This window comes from Antrostomus carolinensis, unplaced genomic scaffold (assembly GCF_000700745.2).
Source record: "Antrostomus carolinensis isolate BGI_N321 unplaced genomic scaffold, ASM70074v2 scaffold19604, whole genome shotgun sequence".
Taxonomy (NCBI): domain Eukaryota; kingdom Metazoa; phylum Chordata; class Aves; order Caprimulgiformes; family Caprimulgidae; genus Antrostomus; species Antrostomus carolinensis.
Genome location: NW_010313062.1, coordinates 1 through 15,123, shown reverse-complemented (window position 1 = coordinate 15,123; position 15,123 = coordinate 1). Strand labels below are relative to the sequence as shown.

The following is a 15,123-nucleotide window of genomic DNA, read 5'->3' as shown; positions in this document are numbered from 1 at the left end:
ATTGCAGTGATGCTTTGGCTCTCAATTTCTCTGTATACCACAATATGAACCATGCATCAGATTTGCATGCCTCATTGAGAATTTAATAAAGTGCACTGATCTTAAATCTGATAGAGGTAAATATGAACTGTTGTTACGCAGTGAATGTTAGCTGCAGTGCTGTGTGTTAATTAATAGTGTGCTCAAAACTGCCCAAACAGATGTCTTTTTCACATTTTGATTTCTAATTTGGCATTTATTAACACGGGTTCATAAAGCTGCAAGGTATCTGCTCGCCCTTGCAGGTTAATTGTAGGGAAGAAATTACATTGAGTCATTTCAGTTCTTAATTGCGCTACTTCAGCATTACCTTAGTACTTCCACATTGTAAGGTTTTTTTTTTTTTACCAAAAGTAACTTGATGCAAGATGTCTTTTCCTAAACTCAGGAGAAGCAAAAATCTGAAAGTTTTATGTCATTTGTTATCAGTGAATTGTATTACTGATAATCTTTAGTCATTGAGGTTCAAAGCTGATGGGTATCTTCTCATTGCGATTTCTGGTGGTGGTTTATCCTTTGTATTAAGGGCAAGAGTTGGAGTCAGGAATCTTCAGTGGTGGTATCTAGGATCTTGCTTTCTAAGTCTCTCAAATGCTGTGTCGTATTATTTCATATGCTCATCTTCTGTCTTATTGAGAGAAATTAGAATAAAAATTATTTTTACCACAGTATCAAATCTAATGACACTTTGAGCACTCATCGCCTATTTTTTTGTACATAACTTTAAAGATTTTATTTATTGATTTTATTTTGTGCAGGATGATGAAAAGTGTCTTCCAAGAACATCAAATAGAAGAAGAAGAGTGAGTTGGCTAATCTTCACCATATATACCGAAATCAAGCCCGGCAGGAAAAATTGGTTAACAGACTGTATTGAAATTCTGTGGGCATGGTGCTTGGTTTTATAACAATAATAGAACTGAATTTTTCCAGTGGTTTTAAGGAAGTAAAAGCTTTGCTTAAATAGGTCTTTGCTGTTTTAATGCTTCTTTACTCGTTCTGTATAGTTGTCTAGGAAAATTTTACTTACAGGTTTGATACCAGTGCTGTTCAGTGTGACAGTTTTCAGTTACCTGTATGATACTAAAATAAAAACATTATTCCGCTGAGAAAAAATATTTTGAGTGATGGGATATTATTCAAACTTTTTGAGACTAATTTGGTATCAGGAGGTATATTTTGTGTGCCTTAGTTAGTTAGTATAAAAAAACTTGAAAGATAGTAAAAGAAAATTGTATAATTTGGCAGAGTTTATTAATAAAGTTTAGGAAAAAATCTGCTAGTAGTATAGTGCCCTTTTTGCTCATAAAAGTATATTTGGAAGTGCATTTTTCTGCTACAGAAATAATTCCAGACAGATTATCAGGTTTAATTTTTCTTGCTATATTTTAGTAATGCTTTTTTCTAACTTTTTTTCCAAGGTACGAGGCTTAAAAAAAGGAAAAAATGTGAAAACTGGCTATGATGAAAACTGTTGGAAGAAGCAGTGTATGGAACTGGTGAATTTGATTTTCCAGTGTGAAGATTCTGAACCTTTCAGGCAGCCGGTTGATTTGGATCTATATCCTGTAAGTTGTTCTTATTAACCCTGTAAGATAGATATAGATAGATATAGATATATATAGAGATATATATATTACTTGGTTGTTTTTTTTTTTTCTTTTAGCATTTGGTACCATAATAAGATCTCCACATGGCTCTTGGTTCTATTTGCTCTCTTTATGGCTTCAGTTACAAACCATTGCAAGAAATTTGCTTTTCTCTGTGCTTAGAACTATGAGCTGTGTTCTCTACTGCATCAAAATCACATCCATCAAAATACTGACGCAAAACACAAAGCAATTGTAGAGTAGTAGTGGTGTCTACAAATATCCTGGTACCTTAAATATGGTTTGAAACCACTCACAATCTTTTTTTTTTTTTTTTTTTTTTTTCCTTGCTTTCTTACTGTTCTTTATAGGGAAATAATTTCAGGTAAATCTGTATGTTCTTAATTAAAACTAGTTTCTTGAGGGACAATCTACAAAACCTGTCTACTGAGCCTGAGCTATGCACTTGATTTGTTCCTTCCCTTTCTCTTAGCTGTTCATGGTATTCTTGCTAACTCTCGGTCTCTTTTTGTCTAAAAACTGAACGAACTTTCAAGGAAAAAACAAATCTTGATAAGCAAGCAGCTGTTTTCCTATGGACTTCACATCTTGAGTTTGGGTCTTGCTTCAGGTTCTAAAAACATCTTGAGGTTCTCTAAAACTCATCAGCAGGAGAGAAGGTTTGAGGTGTTTTGAGTTTTTATTTTTATTTTTTTTTTTCGTAAACCAGCTCAGTTTGTTTCTCATAGTAAAATGCACGAGGGAAAGGATTACACGACAGTCTACAGTAGTCTCATCTCTCATTTTGATTAACAATAAAAATGTTGACTTGCGTGTTATTGTTACTGGGTGTTTTTTACTGAGGAAACTCAGGAGAATTGAAACTGGAAATCTGCACGTGCAAGCGTGTGACATTATATCAACTCATGATCCTTCAGAAATTCTGAAGACAACCTTGAAAATGATCAAGAGTGTGTATGGGATAACGTAGTGGAGACTTAAATTAACTAGTCTCAGCAAAAGTGTTGCCGTCTGCTATGGTAGGTGCTTCTGTTTTCAGCTGATGCTTCAGATAATCTGTGGTCATCTTAGGTGCCCTTAAATTATAGAAATAAAATTCAAAAATGTTGTTTTTCCTTTATACCTTCTTGAATCTTTTTTTTTCATATGTTTTATCTAGGATTACAGACATATTATAGACACTCCAATGGACTTTGGTACAGTGAAAGAAACTCTGGAAGCTGGAAATTATGACACTCCAATGGAACTGTGCAAAGATATAAGACTAATATTTAGTAATGCAAAATCTTATACTCCAAACAAAAAGTCAAAGGTAACTGTTAATATTGGGGGTTTCATGCTTTTCGTAATGAAATGAGGTATTATTTTGGAATTAGTTTGTTTATCATTACTTTTGATAAAGCTGCTAGTTGAATAGATGGTGGGGAGAAGTATGACAAAAATATTTAATATGTTCATTTCTTGTTGACCTGGCATTATGTAGGATTGTGTGCCATGCTTTTTCTGTTTCTTTTCTGTACAGTTTTTAGTTTTAGAAATGATATGCTTGGATGAAAGTTTCTGGTTTTAATATAAGCCACTTCCTTACTTAGATTTATAGTATGACCTTGAGATTGTCAGCACTATTTGAAGAGAAAATAAGAAGAATTGTTTCAGATTTCAAAAATGGTCAGAAACAGAATGAAAAACTACGAAGAAACCAGAGGTATACTAGAAGACTTCATAATCAAAGCTCAGTGCAGCATCCTACCAAAATGCTCCGGTAAGCAGTTTATGAAGATATAGAGATATATCACAGCTGATGAATATTCATATTGACCATCATATTTAGTCTATGAAGAAGACTGGTTTAGTAAATGGTTAGCTAACTCCAGTGAGACTTTTTATAATTAATTCTCTTGCAGTAAGAAAGGCACACAAAAAGTGGGGGTTTTGTAGTATAAAAATGGCTGTGATACAGTGAAGGGACTGAAGAGTAGAAAAGGTTTGGTTTTTTGCTTTTGTTCTTTTTTAAAAAAAAATATTTCAGTCAGGAAATCAATATTTTATCTGACTGAAATGATGAGGAATGAAACAAAGATTTACTTGCTGTACGTATTACAAATATTACAGAGGTGCATATATTACATGTTTTATCACGTATGGAAGTCAGTCCTGTGGAATTTATAGAAATTTTCACTTACTATAGCATTCTTTTGGTAGCTAGATATGCCTTTTCTCTTTTGAAGGAAAATAAGCTTTGACACAACTGCTGGTTGACATGATTAATTAATGTATTCTTAATTTGCATATGGGATGAAGTAAGACAAAATACAAAAGCTAAACATTGTAAATAGATGAAACAGAACTTATTATACCTTTCTGCTACTGTCCAGCTTTTCCTCTCTAGCAGTGAAAGGATAGGAATAAGAGTTTTATGAAAAAAAATTTCTAAAAATACATTTCTTTGATATGTTTTGCTTTTTTCTCTTAAAATTTCAGTGAATTACTTTTGCATTTTCAAATTCTCTTATGCATATGCATAAATACATAATTGCCATATTTCTTATAGCTTTCCAACCTGTGTTGTTTTTACTTCTTTCCCCTTTCACCAGAAATTTGAAGCAGAAACCATTAAAGTCTCAGGCAAAAATTGAATCTGAGCAGGAAGATTCTTTTACTCAGCCTACCTCAAGCAGAGCCGCCTGTGTTGCAAGCCATAAAATGAATGCTGGCAATTACAACCACAGTTCTTCTGGTGAATCCTCCGATTCTGCATGCCTGGCATCCTTTGAAAGAAATGGAAAAGCTGCTAGATCCACACCACTAACAAATTGTTCTGCGTTATCATCAGGTCAGAAATGGAATCAGTTTCAGATGAGGATTTTCATCATGGTCTTATCTATGAATTGTACACTAATGTTTTCTTTCCTTTATAATTTTCATAATTTGCAGTTGCATTCAAAATTGTTAAATGAGGTTTGTATTTTTAATGTGAATTTTTTTTAGACAAGGTTTCTATGCAGTTTGGTTTTTGTATGTTACAGAATTTTGGGTATTTTTATGAATTTTGGGCACTATGTTATTGAATGTCATAAAAAGATCCATGTACTAAACATAGAAATTTCTGTTTTAAAATCCTATAAAATGCAGTAAGTTTATTTAACTTCTGTTAATAAAAAAGCTTGCACCTAAGTGGAAATCTATCAATAGTATAGTCTGCATGTTAGAGGCAGAGCTGTCTTGATTGTATATCCATTTAGCAGTCAAGTGGATGTTGGGTTTTTGGGTTTTTTCCTGCAGCTTTTTTATGGGGATTCACAACAACGCTGGATTGAGTAAGACTGATAATTAAAAAAGAAAATTGACCTGCTAACTACATGGTTACTTGATAGTCTTAAGTCTACCAAATAGAATAATAGAATTTCTTAAGTTCAAGCAACTGTTCTACCAAAGTAGTTGTAGTGAATGGTGTCTCTGATTTGAGAGGAAAATGTAATACATTTGATAAATGGGACTATATAAAAATACAGGTTATACACCCATACATATTACATAAAAATTGTCATCCAAAATTAGCAACTGACAGAAGTTCCCCAAGACATAAAAACCTTCCTGCCTTTCCCATCTTCCCCTACACCTCACTTTGACAAAAATTCAGCTTCTTCCAAAGAATAAGAATGCAAGTACTGGTAAAAGAGATCTGTCAGAGTATGTTTTGTGTTGTTTTTAACATGCTTTTCTCTTAATTCTGTTATTTGGAAACAGCTGTGTTATTTTACTTGAAACTTAAATACAGGTTAAAGAAGTTTCCTATCACTGACCACTGTACAAATATGGAGTGGTATACTTTGTAGAGCTATCAGTTTCATACATGTAAGACATGGTAGTGTACTGTAAGATAATATCGTGAGGAAATGTTGAAATTTTCCTGGATCAGCAAAATGTAGCTCTTAACTCGAAGCTAACTGTATGTTTAGAATTCTAATATTCTAATTGATTTTTTCTTTTTTTTTTTTTTTAGCAGAAAGTGAAATAGAAGGTTCTTTGCATTCTTCATCTACTTCTTCATCTTCATCCTCTACAAGTAGCTCAGAAGACAGCAAAGAAAGCTCTGTGCCTCTTTTGTCACCTCCACTACACAATGGAGTATGTAGAAGAAAGACCAGCAATCGTAGGATAACTAGAAATCGAGCTGCTCAGAGAAAACAAATGGGTAAGATTTGAGTAGTTTTTATTGGGACTGGTGAATGGCAAATAACGCAAGTGTGTGTGTGTATATATAAGTAAATGTAACTAGTATTTTTTAAATTCTTGTATATGTAAGATACTAACTTTTTGATTGGTGGTAGTTACAAAGCTCTCAAAATACTGCACTCCACTTTCAAAAATATTTTCTTTTACTATTTATGAGAGGAGGGTAGAAACCAAGATCCTAGTGAGGGGAAATGTCTTGCAACATTTTCATCTTAATGAAAGTAAAAGCAATAATTTGTAAAGAAATTCTAATTTTAACAAAACTAGAATGTGTCTGAAATTTATGACATAGCTAAATAATTTACCTTGGCAGGCAATAAAAGCACATAACTATTACTAGGAGTATACTTCATTTGTCATGTCTGTGGGTTGAACCTGTTGCAGATTTGATAGGACTTAAGAAGCTGCTATTTTTATATGTAAGATATAAATCTCTCCTTCACAGGAACACTTCTTCAGGAGAATGGGAATACAAGAAAAACTGTCAGGAAAAGGTTATATGGAAGTGACTCTGAAAATACTTCGGTGGCGACATCTGAGTCACTCAGTAATAGTACTGGTCGACATAGAAAAATTCCACGCAGGAGTGCTGCTGTGGCTGCTAATAAGTTAAGGCTAATGAGTGATGTGGAGGAAGAGGTTTCAAGCTCAGAGAGCATTGGCATTGGATGCAAGAATAGAAAACTGCCTCACCGAAATGCCTCAGCTGCAGCCAGACGAATGTTACTGGAGGGATCTGAGGATGATGTAGGCTTAAAGTCTGAAAGTGAAAAGGAAATAGAAGAGCAGCTTACCAAGAGGAAAATTCTTTATCAACCTGGTTCATCTGCTGCACGAAGAAAATTTGTTAGTGAATCTGAAAATGGAACTTCAGATTCTGAGACAGACACACAGATGAAGCAGAAAAGCTGGCAAAGCAATGGTCATAAACAGTTACGTGGGACAGTCCATTCTTTATCTCCCAAAATGAAAAGTTCCACCCTAGACTTATCAGAGGAGGACTCCAAAAGCCATAATTCAGAGGACGGGAGCAGTCAAAAAGTTTCTGACCAGTCAACATCTGCACATATTAAGCCTGCAGTGAGCAACTCTGAGGATGAAGTGGATTCTGAATTGGATAGATGGAATGGCAGAAAAGCAACTGGTCTGCAGCTTGCTGTTCCTTTAAAAAAAGCAAAAGTCTTGAGTGATTTAGAGGACACAGCAGAATCTGAAACAGAAGACAAAGAGGATAGGAGAGGTTTTCTCTCAGAGAGCTTGGTGCCAACTAGAATTGCACGGAGTTCAAAATCTGGACCTGCTCCCAGCTTCAATCACACTTCTGATACAGAATCTGAGACTGATTCCAATAACAGTAATGACTGTGAAACTTCTTCAAAAACAAAAAAGAGGACAAGAAAAGGAAAAACAAAAATTGTTAGAAAAGGTAAAATTTTTAAAGTTCTAACTCTTGATACTAGATGAAGGAGAAAACATAAGATTAATGACTGGGAGGATTTGGAGTACAAAAAGTGTAATAGTGTTCCTTGTTCTAAAATAACTATAAATGGGAGAAAGAAAACTATAAGGGATGATGATGACAACAGTGTCTAAAAGTCTAGACAGGTTTGGAACTGGGAAGTTACCAAACAGCACTGAGTGAAAACTTACTATTTAGAAATCTGATGGAATGCTAGACATTCTTGTGCAATTCAGGCCTGTATGAAAAACTTGTCATTAAATCATGATTGTCCTTTCCGTATTTAACTTGCACTTGCTTATCTGTTTAGCAGTGTGTAGTAACTAATGCTAAAATATCTATTCTGAAGTAATACTGCTGTGTGTGCATGTTGTGACAGTTAAGTTTGAGAAGCACTGGCTTTCCGGTTGTTGGCACAAAACTAAGCAATATTCTAAGGCGTGCTGTGAACAAGTTCTATGGTACGAAGCTCCAGGTAGCAGCAAATCTCAAAAGGAGCAGTGCATTCTCTTTCTTTGGCCTGCTCCTTTTTTTGAGAATTTCAGTAACGAAAACCCTCAGGTTTGTAGTCCTGTTACCTTGAGATTGTGGGTAAAGTAATAGTTCTTAGATTATCTTAATTTTCTTTTGAAATTTTCTGTGCATAAGCAGACTTAGAACTATTATTTTCAGTTGAAGTAACTTTATTTTTATTTATAGTCTTTCAAAATTAATTTGATTGAAAGGTGTTTTAATTATTCTTGCTTCCATGGTGTACACTGGAACCAGTAACTTGATTTGATTTTTGGATTTTATTGTCAGTGCTATGTAGTGTCCTTAAGGTAGAGAGGCACTTTGCTGCATTGGTAGTGTTCTGATGTGTGTCTGGCTTTTCCCAGATTTGACGTAACAGGGGTTTGGTTGGTTTTGGGGTGGGGATGGTGGGGTAGGAGGGGTGCTGTTAGCGATACAGTGGTGACATCTCCTATTCCTTGTTTGCTTTAGTTTCACAGGTTACTGCTCTAACTACATTATCATACTGATAAGACATTACATGAGAATATCTCTGTAAAGCAGTTAACAACAGCCAACTGAAGGGTGGAAATTCCAGATAGTTGCAGAAGCAAGATTTACTATTCTGCTTGTTTCAAAAAGTGTAGTTCTTTGCGGGTTTTTTTTGTTTGTTTTTTGTTTGTTTGTTTTTTGTTTTTTCTTATTATGCTAAGATTTATTAAAACAATTTCTGTACATTATGTGTCTTTAGATTGTTAGGAGATTGGTCTGACTTCGAATTTGAAAGACTGTTCAGAGGTCGGTGTTTGGTGTAATCCTTCCAAATCTATCACTGAATCACAGAGACCAGATTATGAACTGCGAGCGGCGGAGGACTCATGAGGCCGACTCAATAGGAGTGATAGATCATGAATTGATTTATTAGCCCGGATAATACTCATTTATACAGTTAGTTATGCCTATTAGGCATTAGGTGATTGGTGATTAGTTACATCATAATATTTAGGCATGAAATGATTGATTACAATACTAAAGGTTGCGTTTACAGACTTGCATTGTTCTCTTACTTGCGGTTCTCACAGAGTCAGTAAAAACTATATCAGCGCATCCTACTTGCCAAGCGCTACTCCTTCAAAGTTGTATCACATCTTATCCTGCAAGGCCAGCCTGTTCTTGCTAAACTGCAGGTAGCAGCTGAACTGCATGTAGAGGAAAATTCCACTCAACTTATGTCAACTAGGGCCTACTAAAACAGGCTCTGATCGTACAATTGCTCAGTCGAACTGTGACCCTTATCCTTAAGCCATTCCTCAACAATGAACCTCTAAAAAATCCTTAGGAATTGTAACTGTGGCTGGGGTTTTGGTGGGTTTTTTTGTTGTGGTTGGTTGGTTGTTTTTTTTTCCCCCAAAAAAAGTTTGTGAAAGATCTGAAGTGCTCTCAAAAGATTTGACTTGAGAGAATACTCATGAATGGCAGTAGGTGCAGCCTGTTCAGACTTACCTCATAGCAGCTATGAACAGCAGTCATGTGTTGTTGTAGATGTCTACTTGATAGTATTGGAGGACAGCGTATAAGTTTCAGCTCTTCATTTTTTTTAATCTGTGAATTGGCTCACCTTTTATACAGCACTATGTCATATTCAGCAAAAATGTGTTATGTTTTGGCCATAAAATCACACAGTACAAGTAGTAACAGTAACAGTGTTCACATGTAATTTGTGGAAACTTAGAAAAGATAGTAATTTAATTATCCTTTGGAAATGTCAAAATAGGAATATACTTGAGTCATACGTAAAAGGATTTACATCAAAATAATGACCAGATTTAGTATCTGAAGATATTTTTAATATTGGTACTCAAGCTGGACATTTGCATTTGTGTCCCATAACTTTTTTTTTTTTACTTTCTGTAATACATCCTCATTGCATTTATTCTTGTCAGAATTTAGGGAAAATGTTGCCCTGTACTTACCTCACAGGTGAGGAATTGGGGAACAAGAGAGTACAACTGACTTGCAGTGCTAAGCTCTGGTTAAGCTGGGCAGAAGGAGCGAGGAACTGAATCTGACTCGGTTTTAAGCCTCAGGCCATGAGTGTTCCCGCATCTGGGTGGCTGTCATTCTCGGAAGGCATTGGGCCATTAACACTTCAGACAAACAAAGTGAGCGAGACAAGCTTGTTTCATCCCTCTGTAAAGGAAGAGGAGAGAGCATGCCCTCTATAAATTCCTCTTTGTTTCCCTAAACTTCTACTCCAAAAAATATTTAGTTGCTTAGGGTTCTGCAAATATACAGCAGCTGCCGTGATTTATCCATTATCTCAATACAGGTAGAGAATCATCAAAAGTAATGAGTTTTAGCTAAAACAAAACTGATCATTAATAGGCTAATACAATGTAGGGACTTTAATGGAGCACATTTATCCATTTCCCTCATAAAATCAGTAACAGCTACAAAGAAATACGAGATGGAAAACTAACTTTGCAAAACACATTTCTGTTAAAATAGCAAAATTTTGTGGCGTTTTTTTAATCAAGTCTGTGCGAATAAATTTATTTCAAAAATATCTGCTTTAAATTTTTATTTTATTTAGAAGGTAAAAGTTTAAACTATTGATCTTCATAGCATTGTTCACGTTACTCACAGATTTAATATTTCTTTTAAAATCCAATATTAAGAAGTAAGTGCTATATTAAAAATACTGAATGGAAGATTTCACTGTTAGAAGCAATCTTACTGTTTAAGTTGCTAAGGAACTGAACAGTTTAAATGTTCTCTGCGTATGTGAAATAGTTCTCGAATTGTGAAATCCATCCGGGGCTTGTGTCCACGTAAAATATTATTATATCTTTTTTAGAATAAAAAGTTCTAAAATGTGTAATAATTTTGGAAGTTCATTACATACAGTAAGAAAATTATAGCTTCTAATGATAGAAGTGTTAGTAATATGAAAACATTTGTTTGCTAAATTAGGTAATGTGTAATTTTTAAGCTATACTGGAGTGATGCTAAAGAATGTTATTTTCAAACCCTTTCATTATCTCAAAACAAAAGAGCAGTCCTGAGAGTTAAAAGTATGCCTGGGACTGGCTGGTTGTAGTTTTAGTAAAGGCTCAAGGTAAATTGCAGATAACAGTTGAAATTAAAAGCAAACCAAAACCAAACCAAACTTTTGTGTATTTCATCAAAGCTGGTAGTGTTTGTGCTTAATAAACTAATTATTTCAGGAATGTAAGTTATTAAAAAGAACTTATAAATTTATTTTGTAGAATCAATTTAAATTTATTTCATAAAATTTATTTTGTAGAATCAGCATCGGAGGAGACTGAACAAAGTGCAAAAGTGCTCAGGAGCAGGACATGTATCATCAACTACAAGAAACACATAAAGCTGTCTAATGTGACTGAGAAGAAGAATCCACGCAGATGTGCCACTTTGGCAGCTAATAAGATTAAGATAATGAGCTATACAAAGGAAGAATTATCAAGCTCAGAAAGTGTTCACACAGTAAGAAAGAACAGAAGACAGCTTCATGGCAATGCGTCTGCAGCATCCAGGAAGAAACTGATGGGCAGCTCTGAGATAGATGTTTGCTTAAAGTCTGAAAATGAGAAAGAACAGCTTTCTGGCAGAAAAAGACTTTCTTGGTCTGAATCATCTGCTCCTAAAAGAAAATACATTAGTGAGTCTGAGAACGAAAAAACAGAATCTGAGGCAGAGATAAAAGTGACTCAAAAGCAGAATGATGATAACCACAAGCTGGCACACAAAACAGTCTGTGCTGCAGCTCTTAAGAATTTCGAATATGACTCTTCAGAAGAGAATTCCACAAACCACAAGATGGAAAATGGGAGAAGCTGGGGAAGTTGTAGTCAGTCAGCTTCAGCCCACAACCATCATACGAGCAACTCTGAAGAGGCAGATTCTGACTTAGCTAAACATGAAACTAAAAATATCAGAGAAGTATCAAATAAAAAATCTAGACCTTCTTTCAAAAGATCAAAGTTATTGGATGACTTCAAAGAAACGGCAGAATCTAAAACAGTGGGGAAGAAAGATGAAAAAAGCTCAGTAACGGAGAATGTGGAAGTGCCTGGGACTGCAGGAAGCTCAAAAGCCAGTTTCAATTGTTTTTCTGATTCAGACTCCGGAACTGGTAACAGTGTCTGTAGTGATGCCACAGAAACAAGAAAGAGGAAAAGGAAATCGGAAACTGTTAGAAAAGAAATTACCAATTCCAACTCACTTAAGCCTTCCAGAAGACCCCAGCGAAGGAAACGTAGGAAACTTAACCAAGAAAATGACTCTGAAGATTTGGAATATACCAAATATAGAAGAGCTAATCGACGTTCTAAGATAAGAACTCGGAACGGTGGTAAACGGACTGTGAGATACGATGATTGTGACGACGACGATGACAGAGGTTTAGATGATGTAGATTGCGAAACGTAACCTTAAAAGGAAAAGCCAGCCCACTTTTTTTTTTTTAATGGTAATAGCACTAGAACTCATGATGGATGCTGGCTCTTCTTTGTCCTACATTTCAGGGAATATATTTATATTTTTCTATGAAAAAGTTATGAATGTGATTAGACGATGACTTTCTCCTTTTCATATTTTGACTTGCACTTGCCTGCCCATGTAGCAGCATTTAGCACAGATGCCAAAATGTGCCTCATTATAGGGGCAATTTTTTGTCTTTACTGGTATTTTATTACATATAACAAGAGTTAAAAAAAAAAATGTTAAAACACTGCGCAACAGGTTAATAGCAGTATGTTGAGTATTATTGTTATGGGTGCTGCAATGGAATACTACCTAGGTCATACAACATTCAGGAACAGACTTCAAACATCTCTAATGCTGTATGAAATCATACACAATAGTAACAGGCTTATAAATAATACCGTACACTATAAGAATCTGGCAAATGCTAGCATTGCATCAAAAGAGTAATAAACAGTCACTAGGCTAATAATTTTACATCTTGTACAGATGTTAAATGTTCTGTACTTCCATTACTGATAACATGCAGTTAGAACCAGTTACCAGTGAAAAAGCAGATTTGCCAATTAAAAAGGCATATTGGTGCTGGTGAAAGAGAGGGTTTATGCTGACAGGTAGTACTATCATCATTAATGTGACTTCTATACTGTAAACTTAAGAATATGAAATGCAGGTGAACTCTTGGGCCTAAGGGGTTTTTGTGTGTTTTCTTTATAAAATAGAAAAACAAACAAAACACTTGTTCTGTTTTCTTTATGCGTGAAAAGCTTGAGGTGCAGGATTCTTACATTCCAGACCTTTTTGCTACATTTCTGTTGTTCTTCCATATTTAAACTTTTAAGTGCTTTAATGTTAGACTCCACATTGATTAAACCTTACCAGTTTCTGATTACTGCAGTACATCCACTGTTTTCGAAATGTTTGAGCTGGCTGTTGTTGACAAGAAATAATTTTTGCATAGAAGGTAGAAGAAAAGGTCTCCAAGAAAAAGAGGTACATTCTCGGTTGGCCATGTATCAACTACAAGAAAGCATAGCCCCTCTAAATTCTTACTTTGCTCTTCCTTGGAGCTGTGCTGGCAGAAGCCCCACCATTGCTGCCTTCAGTCCATCGCCAGGTGCATGGTGATTGCTGCTCCTTTCCCCCTCTCCACCATAGGTTTCCTCCCTCTGCTTCACTCACTCCCTTTCTCACACTTAGTAAGACTTAGTGATTCCTGATCTCATTGTTCAATCGGAGATACATTAGAATATTAGATTTACCCTAACCCAGCTCATTTTAACTGAAATAGCAAGTTTGTGAATTAGTTTTTCCAGCAGATTGGACTGGTAGTACCATCTGGAAGGGTTTTGGGGTTTAAAAAATAAAAAGTTATTGCAGCTGCTTAATCACAGTCATTAATGCCAGAACTGCCTATAGACGTGGCAGTGAAGTCATGGAAAGGGAGTCCCACCTGCCGCCTACCAGCGGTCAGTGAGATCCACTTCTCCAGCTATGCTGCCAACATTATGTGCCAAAAGGTGTATTCTCCATCACATCATTTTGGTATCTAGAATGTTATCTCAGTATAGAGAAATACTTTTTTTTTTTTTTTTCCTCATTAAAACTTCAATGTGAAGTCCAAAAATAACCTAGTTTATATCATTCTTGCCCCAGGAACTTCCTTTAGAGCATTGTCTTTAATGAGATATGGTAAATTTTTTAAATTCAAGATAGTATTTATCTGAAGTCTTTAAGTTGGTTTCTAAAATATGAACACAGTTGTGTTTAGTGATGAAACTTTGAGGTGGCTTTGTGTATCTTACCTTGGAGGGGCAACTTTGTTAAAAGAGAGTACTGGTATTTTTATATTCTCCATAAACTGAATGCATTGTTCAGCAGCTGCCTGTGCTCAGTGTTCTATGGAGTATCACCTCCAGTATAGGAATAAATACTGGTATAATAGCTCTTCGGTGAATGTCAGAGTTTTTATTAACCTTAAGTTGAAACAGCTAAAATTGGGCTGGTAGGTTTGTATTGCTAATTCAGGCATAGATTTGAAAAGATGGTTTTCTTTATCTCCCTTTTTTCAGATGTTGTAACTACTCTGTGTTCGTGGTGATCCCTGCAAGGTGGGCTCTGGCTTCTCTATTTATATGAGAAAGAATTATTGGCCTGGGGACTGTAACTCTTTATTTTCTAAGCAAAGCAAATGCTGTTTCGTATTTCCTGATTTTATACATACAGACAGGTTCCAAAGAGCCAGTAGGAGGGGAAATTATTAAACTGGAAAGTCACTTCCACTCTTTCACCCTCTGAGTTTGATTTTTTTTTTAATTATTATTATAATTATTTAATTAAATGAGCATGCTTCCTTTTATCTTCCTGGTATTTTTAATCGGTCACCATTCTTTATTTGGTCTAGCTGTACTCAGGGAAGTAAAGTGATTTAGTAGACCTGTAAAAATAGTATCTTTATTTAAAGCAGCTTTATGTGATGCATTTGTAAGCTGGGGATTTTGGGGGGAGGGTACCGTGTGTGTTTGCTTGTTGGTTTTAAAGCAGGACCTGAACCCGGGAGAGTGAGCGGGCAGCAGAGGCAGAGGGAGAAGGGGGTGAGAGAATCCCATTCTTTAGTGTTGAAGACTTTTCTGATGTATGTGTAGAGGCGGACCAAAGTGAAGCGATACTGAAACCCGTAACCTCCCTGTGCTCTTCTTTGCACATCTGCGCTGCGTTCAGCCCTCGCTGGCCCTGCGTGTCTCCCCACTGCCCCGTCTCCCGCCCGCGGGAAGGGTCAGG

At 35.7% G+C, this 15,123-nt stretch overlaps 1 protein-coding gene across 1 annotated transcript in view; it reads left to right on the top strand.

Annotated features, from left to right (window-relative positions):
• Positions 1 to 13,227, top strand: part of BRWD1 (bromodomain and WD repeat domain containing 1) — a gene marked incomplete at its 5' end in the record, with an annotated part of 53,020 nt that extends 39,793 nt beyond the window's left edge. The window contains 8 exons of the mRNA XM_010167227.2: positions 798 to 842; positions 1,461 to 1,607; positions 2,809 to 2,961; positions 3,242 to 3,411; positions 4,244 to 4,482; positions 5,656 to 5,844; positions 6,331 to 7,311; positions 11,144 to 13,227. Coding sequence (XP_010165529.2) covers positions 798 to 842; positions 1,461 to 1,607; positions 2,809 to 2,961; positions 3,242 to 3,411; positions 4,244 to 4,482; positions 5,656 to 5,844; positions 6,331 to 7,311; positions 11,144 to 12,288 — 3,069 coding nt within the window. The remainder of the gene's footprint in view (positions 1 to 797; positions 843 to 1,460; positions 1,608 to 2,808; positions 2,962 to 3,241; positions 3,412 to 4,243; positions 4,483 to 5,655; positions 5,845 to 6,330; positions 7,312 to 11,143) is intronic.
• Positions 13,228 to 15,123: the final 1,896 nt, after the last annotated feature.